At 34.7% G+C, this 15,686-nt stretch overlaps 1 protein-coding gene across 3 annotated transcripts in view; it reads left to right on the top strand.

Annotated features, from left to right (window-relative positions):
• The first annotated feature begins 13,050 nt into the window (after window positions 1–13,050).
• Window positions 13,051–15,686, top strand: part of LOC127838535 (uncharacterized) — a 30,560-nt gene continuing 27,924 nt past the window's right edge. For all 3 annotated transcript variants that reach the window (XM_052366343.1, XM_052366344.1, XM_052366345.1), the window contains exon 1: window positions 13,051–13,905. In XM_052366343.1, the coding sequence (XP_052222303.1) occupies window positions 13,360–13,905 (546 nt within the window). In that variant the 5' untranslated portion in view covers window positions 13,051–13,359. The remainder of the gene's footprint in view (window positions 13,906–15,686) is intronic.

Genomic DNA, 15,686 nt, shown 5'->3' with positions numbered 1-15,686 from the left:
TGTTCTTCATTTGAGATATCGAAGATGTAACCACACATTGTGTTAAGCCTTGTTTAGGACTTATTTGGCTCATTGTAAAATAATGATCACAGAGAATTTAGATCTTATCTCATAGTCAGGATATGTTCTCATGGAACCTTTGTAAAACAAAAATTGTTAAAAAAAAAGAAACCCCGTGGTACATGTATTTAAAGCTAGTTTTATACTTCAGATCGGTAAAACTGTTTAACATGATATTAATGTTGAGAAAAATTAATTCAATTGTATACCTTGAAATTATCATTTTTTTTACAAACAGATTTTAAGATTCTTTTGGAATGGTATTTATTATTCAGAAATTCTTTATCTTCACAATATTCTAACATTTTCAGTGCATGCTCTCTAGGCAGAGTTTTATAAGAACATAAGCATGTAATTAAAAGCACAGACTAATTTTATGTATGTAGCATTTCTGATTTTAAAGCAAGTACTGGTAAGACTAAGTGAATAATAAACATGAGCAGCTGAACAGCCACGAGGCTACTTGTTCAAAGGTTAAACAGGCCTGTTGGTCTCCGTTTAGAAAGATATAAAAGTACTGGGCAAGTATTGAATTAAGGTTAGATAGCCAAACTAAAGAAATCTGCAATACTGCCATTTCATTAGAATGGAACATTAAAGGCCCTATAAAGGGGACAAATCCAATTATTATGCATATAAACTGGTCTAATTTTTACCGGATTTTAGTTACTCTTGCATAAAAAAATGCTAATAACACAGCTTAGGTGCAAAGTTGTCAAGAATTATGGAAGATATACCCATTTCATAATTGGAAGAAATGTTTACAATGTTGCATTTAACGTGATGTGTAGCCTCAAAGCGGTGACGTATGCTAAAAATAGCCGAAAGAAAATTCAATTTAAATTATATTTTAAACAGTTTTTTACCAGCAGAAAGTAACTTATTAGATCACTTCAAACGTTTTAACCATTTAGAAGAGACCTACTTTGTGAGTGATACCGGAAAACGTTGAAAATCAACTATATATTTTTGGTGGCATGAGTCACTTTCACTTTCCCCGAGAAAACAGCGATGTAAATACACTGATTGTTTGTAAACACAATTGACTTGGAGGACACTGTATTTTGAGCTCAAAACAAGTTGTATTGCTCATTTTTTTATGGTAATGTCCAATAGCATTTATATATATATTGTTTTTTGATAACCTTTATAAATAAGATATTTAAAAATATTAAAAAATCGGTAAATAATTACGGATCGTCACCTTTATAGGGCCTTTAAATTTTTCTAGTTGCGATTAGTTTAGTTTAAGTCTAGTAAATTAAGCAGACTGCATAGAAAGCCTTAAGCATGTCGAGACCCTGTCAATTTGTTTCCTGAGAAAAAAATACTCTGTGTTTATTGGAGACCTTGAGAACACTTCCTGAGTGAGGATAGAGAATGGGAACTCATAGTTCAAGGGTCACACTAAATCTCCGTACATATTATCCTGTATGACAGCACATTGCACTGATGACAGGTTTGCACTGTGATGTCTTTGAGATTCCATAATGTCTCAATATTATGATAATAATGATGAGAATCATCCTTTCCTCGACAAAGGTGTGTTCAAGTCCCTGAAGATTACTCATGGTTGCTGGTGGTATATTTTACAGCATGTCTAAGTCGTCGCCAACAGGGTTTGAAACTTTGGCAGTAATACACAAATAACATACTGCAACCTGTTGTTTGAAGACAAAGCTGTCTTAATAATGGATAACCATACATACTTTCCAATATAGCAACCACGCTCTCAAATTCCAAGTCTGAAATGATAACAATAAAAGCATGTAAGATTGTTCTTAAAGAGGATTAATATGATTAAGAAAACCAAATATCTTAACATACCTAAAATGTTCTCACGCAACTCGATGACATAACACATGTACCTGGTTAAGAGGTATTACAGGTTTAAGGTGAATTTCTCCATTGCAGCCACGTATGTTATATTTCAAATGCCAAATGGGAAATCTCAAATTCGTACTTGAAACTGTTTTGGAAAAAAAGCATCAGTTATAATAATTGTTACCATAGAAAAGTGAGTTATTGAACAGTGTACTTAACATGTAAGTTTATTCCAAGAAGACCTGCTGTGTTTAAGGGAGATAGACAAAGAAAAAACTGGATTTCAGCCATTTTATTTTAAATTGATGTACACTATTAGCGCAGTTTACTAAAAACGTGGTCATGCCAGAAAAAACAGGTTATAAGCACGATACAAATGAATTTCGCAGTAGACTACACTGGCACTATGTTTAATATGTATACATCAAAGTTGCCCGATGTTAATTTTAGTATTAACAGTAGTACACCGCTAGTAAATAAGATGACCAACTGCCAAAACCTATTCAAATAACTAGGTATTGGACCGAATATTCGAGTCCAAAATTCTTATTCGAATATTCTATTTTTTTGCAAAGATACTTCTACAAAAGTTATTATAAGTACATGTACACAATCGCAGTTTGGGTTTAGTGCAGACAACGTTCATTTATAAGTCATTGTTTAACAAACAGCTGCAATCAATGAACGAGGTGATAATTGGCAAACGAGAGGGTATAAGTATAGGGACCAATCACCAATTTACTTAAAAATTAATTTATGTGAATCGATAACCATTCAGTTTGTTTATTAAACAAAATCTGTGTTTTGACAGGTCTTTTAACCTCAGGTTAATACACAGAATCTTTTGACTTGATTGGGCGGCAATTGGCTTTTTATGTCCCCCACTATAGTAGTGGGGGACATATTGTTTTTGCCCTGTCTGTCTGTTGGTCTGTTGGTCCGTTCGTCTGTTGGTCTGTTTGCGCCAACTTTAACATTTTGCAATAACTTTTGCTACATTGAAGATAGCAACTTCATATTTGGCATGCATGTGTATCTCATGAAGCTGCACATTTTGAGTGGTGAAAGGTCAAGGTCATCCTTCAAGGTCAGAGGTCAAATATATGTGGCCAAAATCGCTCATTTTATGAATACTTTTGCAATATTGAAGATAGCAACTTGATATTTGACATGCATGTGTATCTCATGGAGCTGCACATTTTGAGTGGTGAAAGGTCAAGGTCATCCTTCAAGGTCAGAGGTCAAATATATGTGGCCCAAATCGCTTATTTTATACATACTTTTGCAATATTGAAGATAGCAACTTGATATTTGGCATGGATTTGCATCTCATGGAGCTGCACATTTTGAGTGGTGAAAGGTCAAGGTCATCATTCAAGGTCAGAGGTCAAATATATGTGGCCGAAATCGCTTATTTTATGAATACGTTTGCAATATTGAAGATAGCAACTTGATATTTGGCATGCATGTGTATCTCATGGAGCTGCACATTTTGAGTGGTGAAAGGTCAAGGTCATCCTTCACAAGGTCAAGGTCATCCTACAAGGTCAAACGTCATATAGGGGGACATTGTGTTTCACAAACACATCTTGTATTTCAGTGCGACACATTTTTCAGTATCAATTAGCGACCCACATCATAAAACACCATTGTGTGAATGCCTAATAAAATCAAATCAATAATATGCCGATAAATCGCTGATTAGGTGTCAAAAACTACACTGGTGCACACGGGTGCTAGAAGTAAATGGTAATAAGGGGCAATAAAGGGATTAGTGATAGTAAGTTTTGGCAAGGCAGACCTTGGAATAGTGAAATTTATTGTTAATTTATAGAACGTACGTCGTGTTTTACGAATGTCGGGACAAATTGTCTCATATCAGGACGCCGGGCCAAATACCCCGAAAGTGGGACTATCTCACCAAGATCAGGATGTATGGCAGGCTTGTTTTGAATCCTTAATTCATATATTAAATCAATGTTTATTTAATCAAAACTAACTTAGTCAATTATTAACCAATTAAATCGTCATGGTTCTTAATTCCGGAAAAAAATGCGAAAGAAAAGCATAACTATTATCGAAGGGAAGTAATCCGAATCAATTAGAAGTATTAAAATAAATGAGAATAACGGTATTTTTTTTTTCCGGAAATATATTATATCTAATGAAATTAAACAGCATTTATTTAAAAACAAGAACATAATATTCAATTATCTTTTTTTTCTAAAATTGTATAACTATCAAGTTTTTCAAAGCAGCACATACGATATGATTTATATTGGTATAAGTGGCAATATGAAATAATACGTTTCTCCGGACGGTCCTAAGTTCGGACATTTTAATATGAGGTTTAAAAATCGGATATTCGAATATATTCGAATAATGACAAACGAATATTCGAACATTATTTTCTTATTCGTTCCCATCCCTACAAATAACCAATTGCTCAAAGTTCTTCCTGATAAAACCAAATTCCATGTTAAAAAATAAGTCTCGAGTATGTTTATAAAATCGAGTTCAATCAACCTAATCCATCGTAACACACACAATACCTGTTACCATGGACAACAATTTGCTTTTTTGCACGGGGCCTATACCACGTGACTGTTTCGGATCTGTGTTGGGAGAATAAAGTGCGACCCAGTTAAAAAATTTAAGGAATTATTTTTTAATATTTCAACATTTTTAATGGGACAAAGTGGAGAGCCCGCTCATTCGTGAGAGTTTTCTATAGGCATCATGATCTTTTTAAACAAATAAGTATTTTTCAGTAAAGTGCAACCGCGCGTTTGTAATATGAAGTCCCCACACTGATCCGACATTTTTCTAACCGTTGGACGCGCGGTTGCACTTTACTGAAAAAATTCTTATTGGTAATAACAACAAAAAACAAAAAAACAGAAATCATTAATTTGCATTAAGATGACGAAACAGTTTATGTATATTTCTGTGTAAGTATGTATCTAAATGTAAAATACTATCTTTCATGCCAATGTTGTTAAAGCTGCAATATGCATTTATCTTGTCACACAATTATTTTGCAGGTGGCTTGAACACGTGAGAACCAATTTGATGACTTCAGACCAGGATGAGGGCGTTCAGATGTCATGTTCTGCCTACCATGCAAGCTTTCTGAAAGAATCTGTCCTTGATGGAAAGCCCGTAGATATTACTGCTCTCTTACATTTGTTTAAAGAGTAAGCAAAATCAGTAGCTATGATTAAGCACTCTATGCACATTGTATCACAGACTACCAGCTTTCTCCACAGTGGGCAACCAACCGTTATAGCGTTTGATCAGCCATTATATGTGCTTGCTAAGCAAATCCAATTTAGCCAGACACATATGTAGAAAAAATGTACGTTGTGATGTTTGGTGCCCTTAAGACCATTGGTGACTGGCTTGAAAATAGTGGCTGGACACATGCTTTAGAACAAGCAAGTATTGCCACATCTGGAACAGCTGAATCATTTCTGAAAGCTACTCGCTATGCTCACCAGATTACTGCATCTTCATTGTACATATCTATGCATAAAGCATTTACTTAAGCGCATGAGAAGGCTGATGAGGCTTTGTTTGAATCTTGGCGTTCACTGAATCACCACAGTTTTTATTTTGGTCAGTTACCATGCGATTTCAGTTGGTAATTCTAATCTTCGTCAAGTCTTTGAGAGAGTGCAATTTTCAACTTTATCTAGAATCTCTTTTCACTCTCGTTCCTTGGTTCTTTGCACTGGACCACCCAAATTATGCGCGTTGGCCTTTCAGTTCATATTCGTGATATGATAATGCTAGAAAGACGTAACCCATATGTAGCTGAACAGTTCAATAAAGGTAAGTTTGTGATCAGGAAAACACACAACCTGTTCTCAGGATTACCTTTAGATTATGCTCACGAACAGAATAGCAAACTTGTAAAAGGCGATGGCGGGGCAGTCGGTCTTACCGAAAACTCAATGCAACTCCGTCGTTGGATGGTTTGTGGATTGTTGCTAGAGTAGTGAATTTGAAACAACAGTTACAAACATCATGCACTCACAAAGTAAAGGGCATGTCTTGCGACATCATGAACAGGTCAAGGGTGTATAGTCTACATTTAATAAATCAGGTATCGAACCTGGTTGCCACAATGCAGGATATGGGTAATCCTTTTGAAGAACAATCTGATGATCTTCTCATTGTCGCAGTTCGGTGAGTTACGTTTGGGTACAAAATCTGACTTGATCAGTTGTCTTGCAAACAACATTCCGTCTCAACTTCAGCAACCAGGGGTAGAAGCATTGATAATAGATGGTGCTGTCCTTGTCAATATGCATAAGCCAACATGGTGTTTAACTTTCAATGACTATGCAGAAAATGTGTTTGTATTTTATTGGGAAAGGACGTCAGGCAATATAAACAGAGTTGACGTTGTATGGGATATGGGATGTATATATTGCTGACAGCCTCAAGGAGTCTACACGATCAACCTGAGGGAAAGGCGTTAGACGAAGAGTACTACCTGACTCACGAATCCCAAAACACTGGAAGTCCTTTCTTAGGATAGACGAAAATAAAACAGAGTTATTTGAGTACGTTGCAGATAAGCGCACTGAAATTTCACTTGAACGAATGCTAATTATATCAACCAAAGGTTAAGACATAGTTTCAAACCAGCAATATGAACTCATCAATACTACATGTATCTGATGCTGCCTCACATGGCCTCAGAAAGGTAATGATACGTACTGTTGACACAGATGTGGCTTCGCAGTAGCTTTTTCAACAAATGACCTTGGACGAACTTGGGGTAGCCTTTGGAGCTGGCAAGAATTTGCGGTACATATCTGTTTATGCTATAGTGAGCCGTTTAGGTGTAAACAAGGCAAGGGCGTTTCCAGCATTTCATGCATTCACTTGCTGCGAGCAATCCTCTGCCTTTTTAGGGATAGGCAAGAAATCAGCATGGACAACTTCGATGAGCTGTGATGAGGTTACTGAATCATTTGAAACAAAACATACAGCACCGTCTTCTGAAACCCTCCTAAATGCTTTGTAAGACCTTGAACGCTTCGTTGTTCTTCTGTACGATAAAACTAGTGGTTCTGCCAGTGTGAATGAAAATCGTAAAAGGTTATTCGCACAGAAAGGAAGATCTATTGAAAACATCCCTCCCTCAAAGCGTCCCTATTAGAACACAGTAAGCGAATTGTTTATCAAGCAGGATTCTGTTTGGGCCAGGCATTAATTTTATCACCTGATCTTCCAAGTCCAGCTGAGTGGGGATGGAAGAAAAACAAAGAAAACCACTGGACACCTTTCTGATCAGCTCTACCCCAGGCATCGGCTTCCTGCCAAGAGTTGCTAAGATGTAACTATAAGCCGATTTAATGATGTCGTGGCAGATGCAAGTGCAAAAGGACTGAAATGATATGCACATCCCTTTGTCAGTACTGGTTCTAGGCCCAGAAAACGGACTCGAGAGCGTTTATATAAGCCTTAGGCTTTCGATGCAATCGAGATAAAATAAATAGGTTTAAACTAAAACTTGCCTCAGCCGAAATTCATCTCTTCAGTCATAAAACACATTTTGTTCATTACACTGTGACAGGTTTAGTACAGAAAAACATACAGAAGTTTAAGAGGAGTTGAAAACCTAAGCTTTTAATGTACGGATTGACAAGTGCATTAATTTATCCTCCCCCACCACTACATTGAGGCATGCAAATATAATCTCATGACACAATTAAAATGACAAGAAACAAACAGACATTGTATATATCTGACATTTTTATACATAACTGAAGATTCCACCTAATCAGAACTATGAATCTGAAAGCTATTAGAGGGAAAGGAAAGTGCAATGGGTGATATAATAATTGACATAAGTATGAAGCAAATCAACTCAAACGCATGGAAATAAAAATTATAAGAAATTAGACAGGAGTTTTCCGTATCGCATGATTTTGTGAAACGGACGGGTCAAACAACTCGTCAACAATCATTTTTAACACTGCACAAATGGTTATCAAAGCTACAGGTAAAAAGCATTCTGATTGGTCGTTTCTTTTGCTCAGGAAACACTTTGAAATACAACCACAGTATTGACTTTATAAACCTTATTTCGTAGAAAACCAATCATGGCATTTTTTCCATCGTGTCAACATTTTGTTTGTATGCAATGCACATAAAAAAAGTTGAATGCTGGGTGCAAGCTGAGTACTGGTATACACACAATGTACATGTTGGACTTCTTTAGATGCACCACCAGCCATTGCATTGTCAGAAACTTTGAATTCAGCAGTTCAGAAAATAATAATGTTAACTATTACCATATATGCAATTTTTTGGATTTATTTTCGGTACACGATGTTTATAATGAACTTTGTTTTAAGTTTCTTTTTAATGTTTGTGTACTGGGATTTAAATGTTTAGGAAGATCTAAGACCTTCGATTGAAACCATTGAATTCGAGAACCCATTTGATGCAACAGGAAGTCCCATGATTCCCTCCACGACAGAATCTGTATGTCTGTGGCAGTGAGGCTTACGTTGCCGTAGGTGACGCAGCTCAGCTGAATGAACACCCACGTTGCAATGGCTACCAGCGCCAAAACGACCTATCTTTTTTCCATGGCGATGTGAGAGGTTCTTAAACGGAAGTGAATCGTTTTTGAATGGAAGCCAAAATTGTTTTCATGGTAATATCTGTTAACCCAAGATGCCGTTCAAGTGAGTTGTTGGTGCAACTGCATCTAAATAAATCACCATTGTTAAACTAAAAATCGACTATAGAACAAGTATATGTCATACATTGCACTTTTACCTCAAAACTCTACTTATATTGAAAAATAAACCAAAGAAATAAAGCCAAGTAGTGATTTGAGTAGCTTGTGGCTTTTGTGAATACAAGTGGGGCGAACATCAAAACTGAAGGTTACTGAAAGTAGGTATAAAGCATGACAACGATTGACAGATTTCTTTCGTTCATTACTTGCATATATGTATGCCCACTAGATTTTACTTGTTAACTTTTGAGATTATAGTCTTTGTTGTGATAAATTCATTCGTTACTAATAGTGTTTAAATATGTCAATGTAATCTGTTCATTTAAATCAATATTTCAATTATTCATATACAAATTAACTCATTTTCCCACAAACAAATATACATTTAAACTCAAGTTTTGAAAATTGGAGAGCGAACGCGAGATCGGCTTCGGGCTGCTCATGAGAACTACGTCATGCTCGAAGCCAATCTAGCGTTTGCTCGTTAATGTTCGGAAATCGTCGGAAAATTCACATGGGATATATTGTGACCTCAAAATAAAAAAAAAATGTGTATCTCTTCAAATCTATGTTACAATATCACATATAGCATTGACTTTCGGAATTATATTTGTATAAATATTGCTGTACATTCCACAATAACTGCCATTAAACTATATATACAGAGCTATATATCCCATAACTTCTCGTCAATAATGTTCCCTCATATCTCTGTTAACATCTATAGGTTTCATGTTTGTTCAAGAATTAAAGGATGTCAACAAAAAAGTTAATGACACTTTCTTACGCGGTCATTTATGTGAACAGTGATAACACATAGGGCGTTTGTTAATAGATCGTTCCTAAAAAACGATAACTTCACGCAACTTGTCGCATTGACAAGTCATGATCACCTCGCGTGTTTATAAGTCTGTTTAAATCTTATGCTAGCTGAATTAATAGGTATCGTCATTTTTAAGTTTCAAGGATTTGTTTCATTATCATAACAAACACATTATGGTCATAATGGTCATGTGTGATGACTAAATGTTAACTTATGCATGTGTCATAAGAAATAACGGTCATTAGAAGACGTTTCAGTATAATACAACATAGTACAATATAAAAAATCAAAAAGTGGGCGTTTCATTAGGACAACAATTCTTAGATTATATAGTTCACTACTAGTTGTATTTCACGTTAAAATGTATACTGCAGAATATTGCTTACTAACAATATTGGATACGTTATTATGTTAATCATTATCAACAGAACAATAGCAGCGGGATCATAATCCTCTTCATCATCATTACAGTACCAGTAGCAGCTTTATTGTAATCTTCCAAATTATTCTATTTTATGTAGTTGTTGTTTCTAGTTGACTTTATAAAATATAAATTTCTGAGTGCACTTGTTAAGTTCTCTCGATAAATACTGGTCTCGAGATCACAATCAAACCATGATATACCATGGAATTAGGGTAGCCTATGAAACATCTGTGAACATATAAATTAAGATAACCATGAGCATGAATAATCCTGGTCATAATCATCACGGTTAACAATTGGAATTGACACTGGGAATTTATAGGGTCATGAATCATGAATAATCATGACCATAATAACCATGGTAAATCAGTGATTTACAATGTTTCAAGGTCGGCAATAAAAACGCGGTCTTTGAACGAAGTTTGACCATTGTATTTGTGTATGAGCATGAAACCAAGAATAACCATGTTCATCAAAACGGCATTAACCACGACCTAATATAGACCGTTCCATAATCGATTAATTGACCGCCGCCATATTGTCAGTCACGTGACTGTCCGCCATTACACTGCTGCTAACTTGTGCGAGTCTGCGATTCCAAAAGCCAAAAGACGTAGAGAATACCCGCTTCACCGTTGTGAGGCGATTATCACATTTTTGTTGTTAAAATGATTGTTTGAAGTTGAGATTGATTGTTACAAATAGAATGTTTAAAATGCTTTCGTGTATTTGTTTTTGTTTATATGTAATCAAGTGGTAATCATCGGCGAAAATTTGCTGGTTCAGTCGCTCATACTATGTCTTTGATTAGACTTGTTACTTTTAACGTTTCACAAACAATTCACGCATGTATTGTTGTGTTGATTTTAATAGCCGCAACATCAAGCAGATTATATTTTAATTAATACTTATAAAAGATTCTCGCGCAATTAATTACCGCTAATTGTTTGTAATTGATCTCATTTGGTAAAAATCTACATTCCAAAATCATTACATATTATATTAAGTATGATATTATTGATACGCCTTCCATTATTTTTCTTGTTCTAACTGATATCAGAGATAAAAAAATGTGGTTTGGATTTATATTAATTTTTTAGATGGAATTTTGTCACGTTAAAAAACGAGCTTTTTATCATGAGAGAGTGATATTGATCTTGACGACCTTTTATGTGATTATTCGGAAGATGAAGAGAATGCAATCTATGTGATATATCTATATTTTCATCTTTGAATCATTTAACAGCTATAAAGCTAAAAATACTAAAAATTGTATTTTATAGGTCTTTGAAGTAACGCAAAACATATGGATAACGACACCAAATGTTTAGTCAATTAATCCACACAAAAAAACTCCGATAAAAAAACACCTAAATAATATTTCAAAAATATATTATTAAGCGCCAAACGAATTTATTAATACATTTATTTGCAACTTTAAAAACGCGGCATATGCATCAAATTAAAGATTATCTGAAGACTGAAAGGCCGACAATTTGACACAATAAAGAGCTCTATGCATAAGCCGTAATATTTTTTTTTGCAGAAAAGCTTCAATAAATTACAATAGTAATACATCTAATTATAAAAATATAATTACCAATGGCATGAGGACGCTAGTGTGATAAATAAATGAGTGTTAGAAAGTGTAAGGAGTGCTTTGAAAATAAACATACTACAAAGCCATATTAAAAGCAAAGGACATGACAGTATTTACATGTAATTTTAATTTGATGGGTTTTGTACAGATAATGACGCTATTGAGGAATATTAACATACAACTGAAAAAACACAACTTCATATGATGCAAATTGAACTGTGTACTCATGTATATTGAAAACTCGTTACTAGTGAGTATGAGTGACACATATCTAACATTTTAACACACATATATTTATATACATATATATTTTTTTAAATATTTTTTACCTCTGTTTGGTGTCAAATGTAATTTATTGTTTTATGATATCGTTCGTGCATTGCCGTAACATCAAATCTTCATGCGGAATGACGTAGTTTTAATTAACCGATACCCGCTAAATACGTTAAATGTTTTATTTTTATATTTTTTTTAATACTTTATTTTTTCATAAATTAAACGGGCTAGTATCTTTACGGTGTACAATTTCTGATATTCTATATTGGACATAACTTTTAATTTGTAAAATATGTAACATATCTTATTTACGCAACTGTTAAGTATGTCGGAGGTAAATTATCTTACCAAATGACTGCTTAATACTACCAGGAAGATGAGACATGGTGGCATCATCAATTGTGTTTAATGACCAGATTGTCATCTGCCACCCAGTGTGGTTTATGACACCATGTGGTTAGTTAAGTCTGGACAATATCTGATCAAAACGAGATAATCGGATTATGCAGAACAAAGGGGCAATTAAACACTGGAATGCAAAGGCATACACGATTTAAAGATTGATGCAAATAATCAAATGAAAAATATTGCATTTAATTTAATTAAATGCTTTTTTAATGTGTCAATGTGTTAGTTTTCCAAGACAACCAAGACCATGTAATGACGGCCTTAGAATTTAGAAAGAAATTCATCCGTTGAATAATCGGTGCTCTCTTATATATGTTACCGATTGTAAAGGTTACAATATACTAAATCTTTTTGGAGTGCAATGCTATACTCTCCAAAAACATGAACATCATTTATTTGAAGACACGGTTCTCTGTAGGGTCACTTGCCATGACTTTATTTTAGTATATTTCTGTGTGCATGTGGCAGGGAAAACATTGTTGTTTACTAGAAATTCACTCTTTTATCTGAAGATTGGAGACTTCATAAGACTTTGACAGATGGCGGGAAACCCTCATGAACTGGATAGAAGCCGGTAAATAGATGGCCGTAAAACAGTGACTTTTGATTCGTACGAGTTCTTTCTTACATATCGCGTGACCTATCTTTTTTATTGCTTAAATCAATTCGGCTTGGAATGCTCTTCGAGAAAAGGTATGGTTATGAGGGTCTCTATGCGCAAAAGTTTGACTTTATTTTTCGTTAAAGTTATAGCTCTTACATTGAATTTGTGTAGGAAATCTTTTACTATATTGTAACCTAAAGCAGCATTGTAATGGCGGACGCGGAGAGAATTCAGGGGAGATAATTATGTAATGACTAAATTATGGAACGGTCTATAAATTGTATGCGATGAATCATGGAGTGGTTGACGTAAGACTAGATAAGGAAAAACCCAGTGACAAGCTGTTATCTATCGAGTTTGAGCAAACATCCATTACTGGTAGTTGAAGCGCTTCAAGCAGGCGTTTGTACATGTAAAGAAACTTCATTTTAGAAATTGAACATTATTTAGGGGACATTACACGGTGGTTTAGAGCTCGAACATAAACGCAAGGGTGTTGAATTACTTTCGCCAACATGTACATTTCGAATTGAACACACTACTAGTATATAGGTGACAGGGAGGAAACATCAAAATGAATGAACTTATCACGGATCGCGGTTTGAGAAACTGGATAAAGGCGTGTTTAGGATTAAAGTGTGTCAGGGATGGCATGCTTCCGTTTATGGAAAGGAAGTGCGAAGACATGTACGCAAACAATGAAACATTCACCAAAAGCATTACTAAATTAACAACATATTTATGCAGTGTTTGTTGTGTAAAGGATGTTAAACCAAATCATTCTATGAAAAACTGTCCTGCAAAAAGACAGTTGGGTGGAAAAACAAAATGCGCATGTACTAATAAGAAAAAACAACTATGCCCTCATGGAGGTGCGTGTGGGGTTATGTACGACAGAATTATGAACGACCATGTCAATATGGCCCCTCGGTGGGACAACTCAGATTGTCAAAAATGGTACTTGAACGGATGGGAACAGATGAAGTGTTTCATAGAAATACCCGGATATAAAGAAAAGGCACATATTTCGCAGGCAGATGTAACTGCTTTTGTGCACATTTGTCAGAACAACAAAACTTTATATACGATATTTAAATCACATTTAGGTAAACTAATGCAGGTATGTAAATTAATGTGTCAATACTTTAAAACTTAATTCCACATAAAATATACTACTAATATATACCAATAAAATACAAAATAAAATAAAAATAAAAAACTGTTTAAATGGAGTGTTAACTCCAGTTTGATTCAAATATATAGACAAACACTGAACACAAATTTCAAACGTCCACTTGATATTTTGTTAAAAAGGCAAAATATTTTTAAAAAAAGGATAACCAGCATTTCGTACATACCTTTTATACAGCCAATTGTTAACATTACCTGAAAATTTAACTTTTAGATCAAATAAATCAATCAAGCGTAACGAATATATATTATCACATCCACTCTGAAACAGAATGTCGCGACATACATTTTCAAATTGTTGCAACGCATTTTACTAATCCTTTAACCTCGGTTCACAGCAGTCACAACAGGAGTATGTTCCTTAATTGTGCGATATGTATTTATGAAAGTAAAATTGCAGAATAAATGTCAATTATATCAAATGTTTTAAGTAAGCGTTATTTTGTTAAGGCAACACGGTTCTGATGTAAGACCGTCCGTTGCTGACTTAAAATTATTGATATGTCTTGATTTTAACAACAGATAATTCGAACAGGAAAGAAAGGTTATGGTTGCCAAATAGTTCGATTTATTGTAAAACTTACAATAAAACTGTTTTTGGTGAAGGTGTTGATCATACCTGGCTGAAGGAAGTACGGGCAACGAGAATTCCAACGGCTCGACGACGTTTCTTTTCGCCAATTTTCTGCATATCCTCCGTGCTTTTTTGTAAACATTTTTCACAAACATTTCACCCTACACTTATTTTGCCGTACGCGTGATGCCGGTGCTTTAATATAAAAATCACAACCGCTGTTCCGATTGGTTACTTTTTACAAAGTAAAATTTGGGTTCTTTCTCGCAAAATGCAGATTGCTTCGTAACGAAAAAACTGTCTGTCAATTTGTATACAGAAAGACATACTCAGTACACAGGTCCCTTAAATCACAAGTGATAAAGTGGACGTTTAGTAGTATTGTTCAGTAGATTTTGTTAAAAAAGGTGTTACCGGTATATGCTCTTTTTACTATTTGCTTCCCAGTTTAAAACATTCATTGTTTACCGAGTTATCATATTTTATAAACGCTTTTCCTAAGCCAAATGAGTGAATGTGTTCTGTTTAATAACAACGCAACCTGCAGTTACGAAATTCCACAAAAAAACATATATAATACAATGAATCTTTAAATTATCAATCAAACTCTTTGGTGGATAGTCTAACAATGTAATGTTGTTGTGTTTTTAAAGAAATAAGCATTTTTGCTAGATTGATATAGATGCATACGTCTTTATTCCATTGCTATTTAGCATAATGGGGATAATAACAATGCAATTCTTCCCACCGCCACTACGTAAGTCTGTCGGTCCGTAACATTTTCGTGTCTACTATATATCTGTCACACCTTTTGGCAGATTTTCATGAAACTTTCCTAATTGTTAAGTTCATGGACAGTATAAACAGAGCGCATGAGTAAATCACACCCGCTCAAGGTGAAGATCATGCATAATGACCAAAGGTTTAACATTTTATTTTCGCGTCTGCTCCATATATCTTTTGAAGGATGTTAATGAAAATGACAACATGTTTACGTTATTGAGACAATTGGCAGAAGGCATGAGTCACACAAGCCGGCTTATTGTCAAAGTTATACTTCAAGGTCAAAAGTTTGAGACTTTATTTTTGTGTCCGGTTTTTATCTCCAATACCATATGAAGGATTTTCAAGAAACT

Source organism: Dreissena polymorpha, chromosome 7 (assembly GCF_020536995.1).
Source record: "Dreissena polymorpha isolate Duluth1 chromosome 7, UMN_Dpol_1.0, whole genome shotgun sequence".
NCBI classification, from domain to species: Eukaryota; Metazoa; Mollusca; class Bivalvia; order Myida; family Dreissenidae; genus Dreissena; species Dreissena polymorpha.
The sequence above is the reverse complement of the archived record's forward strand: the minus strand, read 5'-3'. Positions and strand labels throughout refer to the sequence as shown.